This window comes from Caretta caretta, chromosome 11 (assembly GCF_965140235.1).
Source record: "Caretta caretta isolate rCarCar2 chromosome 11, rCarCar1.hap1, whole genome shotgun sequence".
Lineage (NCBI taxonomy): Eukaryota > Metazoa > Chordata > Testudines > Cheloniidae > Caretta > Caretta caretta.
Genome location: NC_134216.1, coordinates 18,429,340 through 18,445,623, shown reverse-complemented (window position 1 = coordinate 18,445,623; position 16,284 = coordinate 18,429,340). Strand labels below are relative to the sequence as shown.

The 16,284-nt window shown below is 38.3% G+C and overlaps 2 protein-coding genes across 10 annotated transcripts in view; one reads left to right on the top strand and one right to left on the bottom strand.

The window, feature by feature from the left end:
* Positions 1 to 993, top strand: part of MAP3K19 (mitogen-activated protein kinase kinase kinase 19) — a 40,094-nt gene extending 39,101 nt beyond the window's left edge. Inside the window, exon 9 of the mRNA XM_075117790.1 lies at positions 717 to 993. Coding sequence (XP_074973891.1) covers positions 717 to 729 — 13 coding nt within the window. The 3' untranslated portion in view covers positions 730 to 993. The remainder of the gene's footprint in view (positions 1 to 716) is intronic.
* Positions 994 to 1,882: 889 nt separating this feature from the next.
* The window catches only part of CCNT2 (cyclin T2), a 43,596-nt gene continuing 29,194 nt past the window's right edge, over positions 1,883 to 16,284 (bottom strand). For 6 of the 9 annotated variants that reach the window (XM_048869212.2, XM_048869206.2, XM_048869207.2 and 3 more), the window contains 4 exons: positions 15,486 to 15,531; positions 13,996 to 14,159; positions 6,447 to 6,517; positions 1,883 to 5,988 (listed from right to left, as the gene is read on the bottom strand). In XM_048869212.2, coding sequence (XP_048725169.1) covers positions 4,576 to 5,988; positions 6,447 to 6,517; positions 13,996 to 14,159; positions 15,486 to 15,531 — 1,694 coding nt within the window. In that variant the 3' untranslated portion in view covers positions 1,883 to 4,575. Of the gene's footprint in view, positions 5,989 to 6,446; positions 6,518 to 13,995; positions 14,160 to 15,168; positions 15,532 to 16,284 lie in introns of those variants that run through there. The other 3 variants (XM_048869209.2, XM_048869210.2, XR_007359115.2) reach the window with 2 other exon arrangements.

The following is a 16,284-nucleotide window of genomic DNA, read 5'->3' as shown; positions in this document are numbered from 1 at the left end:
AAATTCAAAGGCCTTGTCTACACACAGACATTGTAGAGATTTAACTATATCTATAGCTTATGGGAAAGGAAAGAAGATATGCTAGTATAAGGCAACTTTACACCAATATAACTGCAGCCACATTAGGGGTTGTACCAGTATAATTATACAGCTGAAAAAAAAATCTACTCGTAACTGGCAGTTATACTGGTACAAAAGCTGTGTATATACCAAGCCAAAGCGTCAGGGGAGAAGTGGAAGTAGTAAGCCCAAAATAAAGCATACAAGTTATCCAACAACACCTGGATATGATGCAGCATACATTCTTAAAGTGGTTGTAGTATAGCTATGAGTCACTAAAAAAATCAAAACTTTTAAATCAAGTTTCTTGGACTTAATTTTCATTCAAAACCCACCAGTCCCTCTGTTATGTCTCACTACAGAGATATTTTTTCATTTAGCTCAAACTCTAAAAAGTTGTTATAGCCTATCTTGAGTAAAAGCAATATTATATATTGTCATTCTAATCTCATTAGAAACATTGACAGAGAATCAGTGTAGTTTATTCTATTTTACAAATATTCCATTGGAGCAACTGGAATGCCACATCCATACAAAGAGCAATTAAAATGACTCAGTGATCTGACAATTCTTTTAGAAGGTGAGGGAAAGTAATCCAGATGAAGATCAAAGGGAAATTGGAAACAAAATGATCAAATATAAACTGCCCCCAACAGGGAAGGCTTCTGAGCAGTCCTGAAGATGATCAAAGTGACTCAAGAGGACATCTTCAGTAAGGGACTTTTACGAGCAAAGAGAACTGACCAGCTGCAATTGTAGGGATATGGGAAAGGTAAGTAGTCCAGGGCCATCTTGTATTTATAACATTCAGTGTCTAGGAACCAGTTTAGTCAGCTTCAGTACTCATTGAAGACTTGAGAGGAGCAAGGGAGTAACAGCTTTCTCCCTGTAGAACTGCTTGGAATGCCGGCATACTTGTAATTCTGCTTTGCTGGAGGAAGTATAGTTTTAAAACCATGAATTAGTACATTTCAAATTATGGATAAAATAGCTATAATGCTCCTACGACAGTTCCACATTCTGATATGGAAAAAAAATCAAAGTTCCCACTTGGTTCATATCAAATGAAAAGTACGTACCTCATTTTTTTTTTCCTCTAAATGTATCTAAGTTATATAACTTGCTTTTCTGAAAGTTCTCTGACTATGTATTTTTGCTGAGTTAGAAATTACTGTGAAAAAAGTCAGGGAAGGTAAATTATGTTATTTTTTCAAAATTCAAAAGTGCTTTCTGTTTACATTTGAAAAACCATGGATGTTTTGTCATCAAATCCAAGGGGATTTTTCATAATTAATATATACAAGCAAAATTGGCAAGATAAGTACAGGAAATGGGACTGTATTTCTGCCCAATAGTGAGAGTGGCGAGGTAAGGAACTTTATTAATAAATAGCTTTTACACAAGTTGTCCTTAAAAAAGATAAGTGAAGTTTTAATTTCATAAAAGGGCTGTTTTAAAATTGCAACTGGCTATTTTAACATGAAACATTTATCTACAATGAGCAGAAAGGGTATACAGCACTTCAATTTTAACCAAATATCAAAAGTACTAGACCACAGCAAGATACAGTACATTGTCTAGAGTACTTTAATGCAGTACTTCCACCTTTAGCAAGGACACTAAAGATTCAACGTACAGTAGAATCTCTATAATCCACACACTTAACATATCACAAAAATGATGAGATTTAATAGCTGAGCACTGTAGTGAGGTTTCAGAATTAAGACTTCATTTTTACAAAATACATAGTGTATTTTCTATTAAATTCACTCAAGACAGTAACAAAACTATAACCAAAGTGAACAAAGTACATTGTGGCGTATTAGCTTTTTTATTGCATTTATTCATTCACTTATGGGACCAATGCTGACCCCATAAACAGTTGGAACATGCTGTAATTCAAAGTTCAGTCATTTGCAATGGGTTTCAGTCAGTGTGAATTAGTGATATTTTGTTGTTCCCCACCCCCCATATCCACCATGTCAACTCTAATCTCAGAGAGCAAGACTTCAGTACAGAGATATACATATTTACACAATTATAATGCAAACTAAAAATAATCTTATTTGTGGATATTCTCTACAAAGAAATTGAAATCACGGTTTCTCATTAACTTAGAATAGCAACCCTTTGTCAATGTAATTTCAGAGCTCCCTGGAATCAGCGTGAACGACCTGTGTAAGTCATCAACTCAAGTGAAAATCTCTGGCGTTTTTCATTTGCTTTTGACCATCACCAGTTACCTGCCTGGCATTTCATCTCTAAGTTATAACATTAGATGCTATATTTCTAGTACAATATATTGCTGTATCCACATTGGATGCATAAGAGGCATTTCATTGTACAGCTATTTAATAGGCTTACAAGCAAATATTGTGATACTTTGTAAAGAGTATTTTAAACACAATTTACTATTTTATCTTCTATCTCTGCATATTAGTTTAGAACAGTTTACATTGCTTACATTTGTCAACAATTCTTCAGACTTAGTGCTGAGATGGAGAGGAGAGACTATTAAAAGGGTTAGAACATATCCAACAATGTGAAACAAGTGTAATAATGTTGAAGTATATTTTTCTGAATGTAGAGAAATTCAAAGCAGTTAAGGGTAAAGTTTTGTATCCTGTATATCCATGGGAAAAGGCTAAATGTGGACCTAGATACATTATTCTGTTTTCAATTTAAAATGTTTAGATGTAAAAAGTAGTGTCCATTGTTCAAATAAAACTTAGTGATAAGCTTTTGCATTACTGGAAACTGAGTATTACATAGTAATTGATATACCTGTAGTTACATAATATAGCAACTACAAACGGGTAAGTACTGAACAATTTTGTGGTTTAAAGCACTTCATTTAATAATGGAACTAAAGGGCTAAGCTTCAGATTAAAATTCTGAAGTGTTTACAACCAGTTACACCAAGTACTAACTGCATATGCAGGTGATTTAGCAAAACTTCACTTCTTGTATATTTAAAAAAAATCAAAACAGTCACTAGGAACCAGCGTTCGCTATCTTATACTGAATACATGTTGAATTAATTCATAGCTTATTAATGATTTTAAGCGCAACCATAAAATTAGTTAATTGTCAGCTGGTAAAACGGAACTGTAGTATTGGCTTTCAACAAAAATGATGTATAAACGTTCAAGTCTCTTATTTCTTCTAAAAAGGCAGAAGACTGTGCAAACAGTACACAAGCCATATTATGACACTTGCAGACAGACAAAGTGTATACTAGTGGTTTAATTGAAGAGTGATTTTTCACAGAGCTAAAAACAAAACAAGTAACCTCCAATTTTGTAACTAATCACAAGTACAATGCACAGAGAATCAGTGGTAACTATTTTATTGTTGGAATATAAAGGAAAGTTGGGATATCATAGTTTTACTCTTATTTATTGTGAAGACTGCATTCTCACCTGTAAAAGAAATATGGCATCACACACAAATACACTTCTTGGACTTCAGAACATGGCTGTTATTCTGAAAAGGTAATGGAAACAGTGATCCCTGTTTACTATTAAAATAACTTATGGTATTAAAGTTTAAAAAACAACTTACTAATTTTTCACTATAAGTTTTTATGAATTTCAGTTCTTAACTCACATTAATCTACGTAATCATTAAGTAACAGCTCTGCCTATATTACTGCATCAAGCCAATAAACATTTAAATGCACTTCACATCAAAAGATTATGTAAACTTTATTCTTTTTTCCTTCAGAAAGCTTGGGGTGCATTTCAGCAGTCAATCTGGTCACAATCAGCAAACTGAGGCCCAGACTCCTTTATTGCCTCATTGGTGATGCTCTCCTGTGGATGACCACACATGGTACTAAATTACCCATTCTAGTGAAGTGCCCTTTTAAGCAGCTTCCAATAAGGCCTACAGTTCAAGATAAACATGACAAAGCGTCACCTTTGTTTAGATTACTGATGGACTCTGACACAAGATAAAATAAAGTTATGTATATTTTGTTATACTTACAAGCAGCTCCAATCCTGAGTATTTATGGTATATCTAAACATACAAAAATGTATGTACATTTTTCTCCACTTTCTTGTAAACAGTTGTCAGTATACTGTTTTTAATCCCTTTATCTTTGAAACATGCAAATCATACATACAGTATAAATACACAAGGAAACAATTACACTCATTCAAAAGCTAAGCAACAAAAATGGTGGCTGCAGTATTCAAAATTTTAAATAATCAATGCTTGAGGCATCCTAGACACCTAAAAGCAGATGATCATTCTACTGTTCTTAGCTGCAGTTGTAGAAATACTGAGATTTTTGCACCTTCCATGCTATTACAGTATTTATAACACTATTGTATGTGGAGATAAAGACTTGTTTACTATACCTCTTCTTTTCAGTGAAGGATAAAGCAGCACTTACATATACTGAAACCATGGCAACAACAGCTGGTGTTGCTACTGCTAGATTAGGAAGTTTTCCATTCTAACAATTCTTAAATTAAAAAAGTAAAGAAAAGTGACCTAAACAATTGATTACATGTTCATTCCTTGGGCACTTAACAGCGAATCCAGCATGTCGAATGTATCTTTGTAGTCCATATGCTGGCTGTTTGTACTGTACTCGTGATTGGCATCAGGACCGTTCTCCACTGGCTTCTTGTCCAGTTTCACGAGGGTGCTGAGATGTCCGTAGCCCACCTGGTATGTGACAGGGGGAGGAGGGGGTAAGGGAAGGTTAAAAACAGAGTTGTGAGAGGATACATACTGCTTAACAGAGGAGGAAGAACTAGATGAACTACCTGAACTTTTGGAACTTTTGCTCAATTTGGAGTGGTGGTTGTGAGAAGCATCATTGCTGTGCAACTTCTTTCTTGAAGAGCCGGAACTAGAGGAATTACCATCACTACTCAGGCCAACAGGACTCCTCAAAGCAGTTGGTGTTATTCCATCAGTGCTATGTTTACTGCCGCCGCTACTACTGCCACCACTATGTGAATGCTTGTGACTGCTACTGTGATGGCGATTTGAAGAATGTTCTTTGTGCTTTTCTTTATGGTCTTTGCTAACATGTGGACTTGAGTGTTTGCTTTTTCCACTGCCCTCATCAGATGAGCTGTGTCTTTCTGAAGAAACTTTAATTTTCATTTTCAAATCTTCTTTACTGGAACTCTTTTCTGTAGGTGGGATTGGTATTCGCAGTTTGAGTGATCCACCCTTTTCTTTTTTATCAGACACATGTTTTTCTGGTTTCTCTGCATTTGCAACAGGAATTTTCATTTTAATAGGGGAAGTAACAGAACTGCTACTGGCTGCTTGTGGTTGGATGTGCTTTTTATGTTGCTGTTCTACTTGGGTAGCTACATAATGTTCCCTCACATCCAGTTCAAGGGTTTCTAGTTTGCGTTTCTCTCTGTATTTATCCAAGGACATTTTCTGAGGAATTACAGGAGCAGCAACCTGTCCATGGTGTTTGTTTCCTGACTTGTGAGCATAGTCTTGTTTACCAGTGGAATGCTCAGTAAGTTTGTCAGATCTGTGATGTAACCCAGAATGCAATTGTACAGAAGTTCCTGGCTGGAAGTTCAGATTGTACTGACTACCAGGTAATGTAGTTTCCTGTTTCTGAGAATATATTTGTTCGGTCCTTGTTTGTTCTTGATGTTGAGGCCATTCTTGGTGCGATGCCAAACTATATGAGGTACTTGGCATTCCTGTAGCTAATATTGCCAAGTTTTCAGGTGCATGACTGTGTTGAACAGACATACTTCCTGAGTTCAGAGGTACTGGTGCAGGAAAGGTCGACGTTGATGATTTTTGGAAGCTTGTATTGGCAGATACACCAGTAACGGTATCCACCAAAATGGAATTCTGGACCAAAGATGAACCAAGAAGAGAATTCTCAGATACCTGTCCATCCCCTTTCGGTTTCTTAGCAGCCTGATTAGCCTATATGAAAAGGAAAGGAGTAAGGACAAACTTAGAAAGTACCTACAAATAAACAGCTACCTAACATATCTCAAAACTGGATAAAATAAGGTGGATTTCATTGTTTCAATTTTAATTTTATTTTATTTATTTTAAATGTAAGCTACCATAATAGGGAACTACAGAGGGACATACAATTATGAACATATTGCTAAGGAAAAGTTCAGGAAGTTTACAATCTTACTTTTAAGGTTTGTGGCAGTTATCATAGAATCATAGAATATCAGGGTTGGAAGGGACCTCAGGAGGTCATCTAGTCCAACCCCCTGCTCAAAGCAGGACCAATCCCCAATTTTTGCCCTGATCCCTAAATGGCTCCCTCAAGGATTGAACTCACAACCCTGGCCAATGCTCAAACCACTGAGCTATCCCTCCCCCCATATGTCCTATGACAAATTACTTAGGCAACAAGTTCTTACCCTCCAATTACGAATCCTCTTCAGTCGGCTAGGTGTTTTCTCTAGTATTTGCAGAAACTCATGTGTGAGCTCTGAGGAAAAAAACCAAAAGCCTCTTTTCATACTTGAATCAGTAACAGAATCTATGGGCTTGTCTACTCAGATAGTACAGGTAAGCCACGGTGTACATTTACAGAAACCCAGCTTGCCATGCAGTAACTGGCTGTGTGGACCCTGCTACCGCTGTACATCAAAATACACTACAGAACTTACCCTCTTGCATCTTTACAGTAATAGCGCACAATCTTAAATCTTAAACCTTAAAATATTAGTTCAGTTTAAAATTTAGTTTGAAGGGGCTAAGCATTTTATAAGCCAAGCAGTTTAAAATCTAAAGGCTTATTCAGATTTAAACCTTATCTTACAAGCTTGGTCAGAAAGGCTGAACTGGTGACTCATAGGCTCCTGGAGGTGTTAGCCACTGTGGCAGCAGAGTAAATCATTCATTAGTGATACCCCAAGGGCTATAACTATCCCACCTCACATGGTCTTAGAGCCTTGGCTCCAGTGTGAGCCCAGAAGTCTACACTGTAATTAAAGAGCCCCCACAAGCCTGAGTGAGCTGGCATGAGCCAGCAGAGGATGTCTAACTGCAGTGTAGACATACTCCTAGAGGTCAGGACACAAGTAATCAATAATAGGTATGAAGGGGTGTAGTCTAGTATGTGTGTGTGGGGGGGTTAGATCTAGAGACCTCCTGAGACAGCCCCCTCTTGAACAGATAGCCTGTGAGAGAGAGCAAGCACAGGAACTGAGGGAGTTTGGCTGCAGAGAGAGTTTGGCAGTGAAGGAGTCCAAGAGATTTAACAAATAGAAAGGCACCAAGTTCAAGAAAACTCATGAAATAAAGAAAACCCAATACACCTAACAAACATATCCAAAACTTAGCCAACAATAAGCCACCCCAAGAGTAAAAATGCAGGCAGAAAACCAGCAGAAGGGTGACAGCTACCCACGTTATTGCACTAAGTGCAACATGTATTACCACCTGCCTCACGGACAGGGGGCATACATGTGCATGCAGTCCAAGCAACTCATGGCCCTGAGACAGAGTACATGCACTTGAAGCCAGAGTGGCTGAACTGGATAAGCAAAGAGAGAGACAGAGCTATACAGAGGGGACTTTCAGGGACATAGTGGAGTAGTCCTACCTCCTGTCCGAAAGCCCCTGTGCTGTTAAGGAGGATGAAAGTCTCAGGGCAGAAGAAATGATCCTGGGGCAGAGGGAAATGATCTCATAATTGGGACCCACCTTTCAGATGATGGCATGATATCCTCTCACATTGAGGATATCGCTCCGGAGGCAGGGAGTCAAGTTATTAGGAAGAGATAGGCAATAGTAATAGAGGACTTGATTATTTGAAATGTAGATAGTTGGCTTTGTGATGACTGAGAGAACTGCATGGTGAATTGCCTTCTGGGTGCAAAGGTAGCAGATCTCACGAAACATCTAGATAGTCTCATAGGTAGTACTGGGGAGGAGCCGGTGGTATATGTAAGTATCAAAATGACATAGGGAAAGGTTGGAAAGAGGTCCTGGAGGCCAAGTTTAGGCAGCTGGGTAAGAGATTGAAGTCCAGGACCCCCATGGTAGAATTCACTGAAATGCTTCCAGTTCCAAGCACAGGGCAGTAAGACTGGCAGAACTGCAAGGTCTCAGTGCGTAGATGATACATTGGTACAGGGAAGAGGGATTTATTAGGAACTGGGGAACTTTTGGGGAAGGATTGGTCTATAAAGAAGGGATGGGCTTCACATGAACCAAAATGGAACCAGACTGTGGCATGTAAAATTGAAAAAGTTGTAGAGGATTGTTTAAACTGGGGAAAACCTGATGGGGTGGAGCAGTACATGGTTCAGGTGGAGACATCCCTTGGGAGGGGCGGGGGAACGGGACACTTTATCTTAGTATAGAGGATAGGAAAGAAGTTGGTAAAATACAGGTGAGATGTAGTGAGGAACAGGCAAATGTATGAGTCTATTTAAATATAACACACAAAGGCAAGCAACTGAATATTGACAAAATGTGCAAGTGCTTATATACAAATTCTAGAACTCTAAATACTAAGATGGATGAACTACAGTGTCTGGGATTAAAGGAGGATATTGATATAATAGGCATCACAGAAACTTGGTGGGAAGAGAATAATCAGTAGGACACACTAATACCAGGGTATAAGATATATAAAAAAAATAACAGATTAGGTCACGTTGCTGGGGGACTGGCATTATATATTAAACAAATCAGAGTAAAATAAGCTAAAAATCTTAAATGAAACAAAACTGTACCACAGAATCACTATGGATAGAAAATGAATGCCTGGAGGGGGGAAAAAAAGTATAGAAGTAGGAATATACACTTACCACCTAACCCGGATGGTAACAGTGAATGTGAAATGCTAAGGGAGGTTTAGAGAGGCTACAAAACCAGAAAGTGCAATAATAATGGGTGAATTCAACTATCCTTATACTGACTGGATAAGTGTCACCTCATGGCAGGATGCAGAAATAAAATTTCTAGACACCATAAATGACTGCTTCTTGGAGCAATTAGTTCTGAAACCCACTAGGAGAGAGGCAATTCTTGATTTAGTCCAAAGTGAAGGACAGGTACTGGTCCAAGAGGTAACTAGAGCTCAACCACTTGGTAATAGGGACCAAAATGTAATTAAATGTAACAGGGAGGGGAGGAGAAATAATACTAAAAAGCCCACCATGGTAAAATGTAACTTTAAAAAGGGAACTACATAAAAATGAGGATGCTCGTTAGATGGAAATTAAAAGGAACTGTCAAAAGGGCTAAATACCTGCAAGCAGCATGGGAACTATTTAAAAACCACCACAATGGAAGCTCAGATGAGATGTATACACCAAATCAGGAAAGACATTAAAAGGTCCAAAAGAATGCCACCACAGCTCAAGAGCAGAGTACTGGGGGCCAACAGAAGCAAAAAGGCATCCTTTAAAATTTGGAAGACAAGATAATAGGAAGGAGCACAAACTCTGCCAGGTTAAGCATAAGAAGACAGGCCCAGAAAGAATTTGAGAAGCAATTTACTAAAAATGCAAAAACTAACAGTAAGAAATTCTTTTTAAGAACATCAGAAACAGGAAGCCTGCCAAATAGGCAATGGGGCCACCAGACAATGAAGTCGTTAAAGGAGCACTCAATGAATTCTTTGCATTAGTCTTCACTGAAAAGGATGGGGGTGGAGGGATCAAAGCTATTCTTCTTGAGTGACAAGTACAATCCCACATTGATGTGTCAATAGAATAGATTTTAGAACAAATTGATTATACAGTAATAAAATCACCAGGACCAGATGGCATTCACTCAAGAGTTCTGAAGGAACTCACATATGAAACTGCAGAACTACTAACTGTGGTTTGTAACCTATTGCTGAAATCAGCCTCTATATTAGATGACTGGAAGATAGCTAAGGTAAAACTGACTTTTTAAAAGGGCCCTAGAGGCAATCTTGGCAATTACAGGCTGGTGAACCTACTTTCAGTACAAGATAAATTGGTAGAAACAATAGTAAAGAACAGAATTATCAGACACACAAACACAATATGTTGGAGAAGAGTCAACATGGCTTTTGTAAAGGGAAGTCATGCCCCGCCAATATATTAGAATTCTTTGAGAGTATCAACAAGCGTAGTGTACTTGGATTTTCAGAAAGCCCCGGACAAGGGGTCTTATCAAAGGCTCTTAAGGAAACTAAGCTGTCATAGAATAAGAGGGAAGATCCTCTCGTGGATCAGTAATGGGCTAAAAGACAGGAAATGAAGGGTAGGAATAAACGGCAAGTTTTCACACTGGAGAGAGGTAAACAGTAGGGTCCGCCACTGATCTGCACTGGGACCTGTGTCATTCAACATATTTATTAATGATCTGGAAATGGGAATGAAAAGGCAAAGTTTGCAGATGATAATTATCTTGAATAATTTTTGTAAGTCCAAAGCTGACTGCAATGAGTTCTAGCAGAATCTCACAAAACTGGTGATGGGGCAACAAAATGGCAAATTAAATTCAATGTTGATAAGTGCAAAATAATGCATACTGGAAAAAATAATCCCAACTATACATATTTCATGATGCGCTCTAAATTAGCTGACACCCCTCAAGAAGAATCTTGGTGTCATTGTGGATACTTTCAGCTCAATGCACAGCAGTGGGCAAAAAGGCTAACAATGTTAGGAGCTGGTAGGAAAGGGATACAAAATAAGACAAGTTTCAGAGTAGCAGCTGTGTTAGTCTGTATTCACAAAAAGAAAAGGAGTACTTGTGGCACCTTAGAGACTAACCAATTTATTTGAGCATAAGCTTTCGTGAGCTACAGCTCACTTCATCGGATGCATTCAGTGGAAAACTCACGAAAGCTTATGCTCAAATAAATTTGTTAGTCTCTAAGGTACCACAAGTACTCCTTTTCTTTTTTTGAAAATAAGACAAGAAAATTTTACACGGTCACTACATAAATCCATGGTGCTCCCATACCTTGAATACTGTGTCCAGTTCTGGTCATCCTTATCTCAGAAAGGATTAGTGGAACTGGACTAGGTTCGAAGAAGTTCAACACAGAGGATCAAGGGGATAGAACAGCTTCCATATGAGCAGGGTTGTTCAGCTTAGAAAAGAGACCACTAAGGGTGGATATGATAGAGGTCTATTATATCATAAATGGAGTGGAAAAGTGTAGTGAGAAGTTTTTAACCCTTTCCCACAATACACAAGCCAAGGGTCACTCAAAGAAATTAAAAGGCAGCAGCTTTAATACAAACAAGATGAAGTACTTTTTCTCAGAACACACAATTAACTTGTGCAAGTCACTGACTTGGGATGTTGTATAACTGGCTTCAAAAAAGAACTAGATAAGTTCATGCAGGATACATCCATCAATGGCTATTAGCCAAGATGGTCAGGAATGCAACCCCATGCTCAGGGTGCCCCATAACCTCTAACTACCAGAAGATGGGAATAGAAGATGGGATAGATCACTCAAAAATTGCCCTGTTCTGTACACTCTCCCTGGTGTTATGGTACTGGCCACTGTTGGAGGCAGGATTCTGGGTTAGTGGACCATCAGTATGATCCAGGGTAACAGCTCTTATGTTCTTAGGAGCTGAACATAATTGACTTACGTATTTACATATTTTCATCAGAAAATTTGTTTGAAGTATGCTATATGCAGTTTTGAGGGCCCGAAGGAAGGATAAATGGGAAAGACTCTTACTGTCTCTCTCTAACTTCCTGGTATCCAGATCTAAAGTGGCACACGTTATGAAAAACAGCCTGGGATGTTTGGGAATTGTAGCCTGAACAAATCAAAAGTTCTCCAAGAGGTCTGTTCATAAAATTCCAAAAAGGTCTGCACAAAAAGCAGCTCTTTTAAAATACTGGGTATCTGTCACTCTGAAGGCAGATATTTTTAAAAATTCAGTGAGTTTTCAGCATGAAACTTGTATTAGGGCATTGTAAAAGTCAATTCATACTATCTGATCTTTGGGTTCTGCTTCTTCAGGGACAACTGAATGAAGATCTTTAACACAACAAAGTATTTGTCCCTTTGAAAATCTGCAGATCACTTGAGCTTCTTGATCAATTCCTCCAAAGTGCTTCTGCAAAATTTCTTGCCATGTTAGAAAGTGGGAAAGGTCTTTTCAATTAAGAAGGCGTCTACACCCTTTGAAGTTGCAAAGGGACTGCTACAGCCTACTAAAATGTAACATTTTTAAGTACCTGAAAATAGATGTTGAGTCAAGAGGTGGCTTTAGATTTCAGAATGGAATCCTGAAGAGCCAAGTCCTCAATAGACCTTGCAAAATAAAATGCAAACTAATCTCCCCATGAGCTTTCTGCTGCTAAGCCCCGTGATCTGCTCAGCCTATTACACACACACACACACACTTTATACACTCCTTCCTTACATTTGCTCTGATTGGTATGCTGCTGCTCCAGGGATATAACCAAACTTGAGTGAGGAATGAGAGAAGTTTTGGGCACACAGATCTGTGGGTACCGCCGAGCAGATCTTTTCAGTCTAATTACTGATATCCACCCAGAATAAAAAGCAAATAACTAAATACATTTACTAAATAAACAGTAAAATTATGCTGATATTTAAATTGTCATCTGTAGACTACAGAGAAAATTCCACTGAGATGACTAGAGGCAGATGACCTTGGAGTTTTATGCTGCCTCACTGATTCTGTGAATAGTGCTACATCTGTTCATATTCTCCTCACTTTAGAGCAATTTTTTTAAAGTGAAAATCTTGTGACGCAGAAATGGAAGACAACTGCAGGCCAAAAGAACCCTTTGTGGGTCATATCCAAGTCGTAGGTTATACACCACAGCTCAACACCAGGGATTTTTGATTGCAAGACATCTCCTAGCAACCTCTGATTAGTATATAGATTTGCAAATGCTAGACAGCATTTATTATTACTGCACTGCAATAATGCTTAGGGATATCAATCACAGATCAGAGCCTCATTGTGTCAGACACAAATAAAGGGATAAATTATAAACTCTTTGGGGCAGGGACTAAGTTTAAACCAAGTGATGACAGATGGAAATAGACAGGAGCAGCATAAGGTAACACTGAGACAAAACTGGTCACCACGAACAGTAGAAAAACAAAACAAAAAACAGTGAACAACTTTGGTAAATACCTAGAAGACCATTTAATTTTCTGTTAGCAGAAAAAGTTTATTTTTCTTTCTGATAAAAACCATTAAATAGAAATTCCATGGTACTAATAATAAGGTTCCATGGGCTATGCCAGATTCACTCCTATTACACAAAATTGGCTTTAATGTGGTTGATCCTATTTCAATTTTATAATCTTAAAGAAATTTTCTTTAGTAGCGGCTAATAATCTGGGTAGAAATGAAGCAAATTGTCATCTTAAGGCAGCACATTCTATGAGGACTTCAGTTTTTCAGTGTGATTATTTAAAATCCCACTTCAGCAAACAACTGAAGCATGTGCTGAACTTGCAGCCCACAGAAGGTGAGGCTATCGTGGCTTTTAAGCCATTCTTGCATCCTCTTGGGCTGCAGAAGCCCCAAGCCTAATTTAGACAGCCCTGAGAGCATGTCTGAGTTATGGTAGCCTCCCCAGGCTGTCCTATGAGCTGCACTATTGCATGTGGAGGCCCTGCCCCTAGCATGGTCCACATACCAAGTCTCGCTAGGGAGTCCGCAGAGGAGGCAGCCTTATGGCCATCTTCCAATTCCTGTGCCACGAGAATTCTCCCACAGCTGATATGGGGCTCCCATTGTCCCTTTACTCTGCTCTGGCCCTTTTTTCTGGCCTACATGGTCAGAGCAGGGGTGAGATTCTCATCTATACAGTCAATGTTATTTAAGCATGAGCTCAAGGGCTTCCCTTACCCAGGACCTAAAGTAGTTGGGGGTGAGTTAAATATTAGCTGAAACAGTAGCAGAACTACAAGAACAAGGTCACAATATTTAAAAGAAATAAAAAGGAAATGCTACTTACCATCTAGCAATTCCAGAGTAACTGAAGGATCAACATATTCCCACCAATGCTTTCCATCCGTCGATACAGGAATCTCCCAATTGGACCACTTGCATGCCAAATGAATGCACACACATGCTATCACTGTGGGTTTGTACTGAAGACAGAAGGTAGTAAGGTGCAGGCTGTTGCAGAGAATTCAAACATGTAAAACAAAAAACCCAAACAAGTCAATCACTAAGATTATAGCATAAAGTTTTGTATCAAAACAGATATTAAACATTACATCATGGAACATGCTTCTGATTAAATTCTGAAATTATTTTACAACCTTGAGAAAAGGCAGGTCATTTATCTGGTAAATTTAATTTGCTCTTAACAAGAGTAAAAAAAAAGTATCCCTCAGTTCATTCTATTGGCATTTTACTTTTTACTTAATTTTAAAGAGAGGGACAAAAATTCAACATAACATGGTTGATAAAATTTCAACCACAGTGAAGTCATTAATACAGCTCATTACTGAAACTGCATATCAAACTAGTAGCTATGGATACTCAATAGTTCCCTTGAGGTTGAGAGAATCACTTGTGTGACATGAGTAGTCTTCATTAGGCCCAGGTTTGGGGATACAAATCTTCTCTCATTTCAATTTCCCAGCTGGCAGTAGCACAAGTATGCTGGTTCAGATACAGTGATTCTAACAGGTTTTGAAAACAAAACTCTTCCAAACAAAAAACTATCCCATAACAAAGGGACCACCAAAAATGGTTAGGGTCCTCTCAAACAAACATTACATATACAAACTTGGATTTTAACAAAATCATGTACTAGGATTACATTAAATTAAAACTAATTTTGCAAAGAACACATGGAAGACTTTTAGATCTACTCCCAAACTTCATCCTTATGCACCAGAATAGCTGCATACATTTATTAGTCTGCATTTGGACAACCAATTTTAATTTCACATAAATACTATGATTTTTAAAAAAAGCATGTTAAAAATAAACACTGCTTCTGGAAGGACAAACATTGCTTAGACTAATTCTAGTCTACCTGGAAAGAAGATTAGGTAATTTTAAGAGTTTTTAGGCTGACTGCAGTTTCATAAAACTAGGATTGGATCAATGTATTTAAATTAAGAAAAAATTGCCATTAACTACAAGTGTAAACTAGAAATAGCTTTGTACTTACCAAGATGCTCGACTTTCTAGGTTAAGTTTATCTCTTTGTAATCTTTAGCTGCTATTCAGGCTACCAGTTTTAGACTTATGCACTCACAAATCGAGAAAATGTCATCAGAAAGCACCACTACACTTCTCATTGTGCATTTAACCCCTTTGTGCCACAAGGCCCTTGTACAATACACCGCACTGCAAACAGAACGGTACCACCACTGTAGATGGCCCAGTTTTCTGTTGCAACAAGGGTAGGACACATGGAGGGGGCCCTGCAGTAAAGGAAGCTATAGTGTGCTACAACAGTGCAACAAAGAGGTTCAGGATAACAACCTGTTGGTAGCCATGAAATAGGATGTCTGTGCCAAATCCTTGCTTGCTGTAACAAAAAGAAAATTGAAGAAAAATTAGCAATCCACTCCAAATTGTTGGCTTCATTCCATAATTAAAATGCTTTAACCTCAAAATGAAAGGTATGTAGAACACTAATAAGATACATTAGCTGCCTTTTAAAGTAAATCAGCTACTTAGCTCTTGGCACTGAGGACAGGTTTACTCATCCTCACTGAGCTATAATTGGAGATGGGCAAGTCATTCAGTTCATCAACCTTCCCTCTACTGTACAGAGTATGTTGATCCTTCTGCCTCTTGAACTGTCTCTATCTAAGCCACAAAAGGATGGAAGTCTCCCTTTCATCTCCTTAGCCCTCCCAAATCTAATACAGTGTGGGTGGAGGGATGGCTCTCTTATCTTCCACCTGAACTCTAGTGCTTGCCTGCCTCCCTACTTTAGTTCTAGATGGTTCCTTACCACAACCCTCCCCACAGCTAGGTCTCTCAGCAGGACAGTCAAATAGAGAGCCAGTTTGTACTATAGCTCAGGCCAGAGCTTAGTGCTCCTCTCCAGCTGAAGGAGCATAGAGCAGTTGAGAAAAATTCAATGACCATACACCAGTAACACATAATTATCCCAGAAAGTCCTAGAACAGAGCTAGTTCCCAAACTAGACAGTTTAAGGGTTAAATTAGCTTGTGTGCACTTCTACACCTTCTTTAATCAAAATGTAATGCTCATAAGCATGGAACAAAACATTTGATTATATCAGAAGCTTCAACCTAGATTTTAACAAATT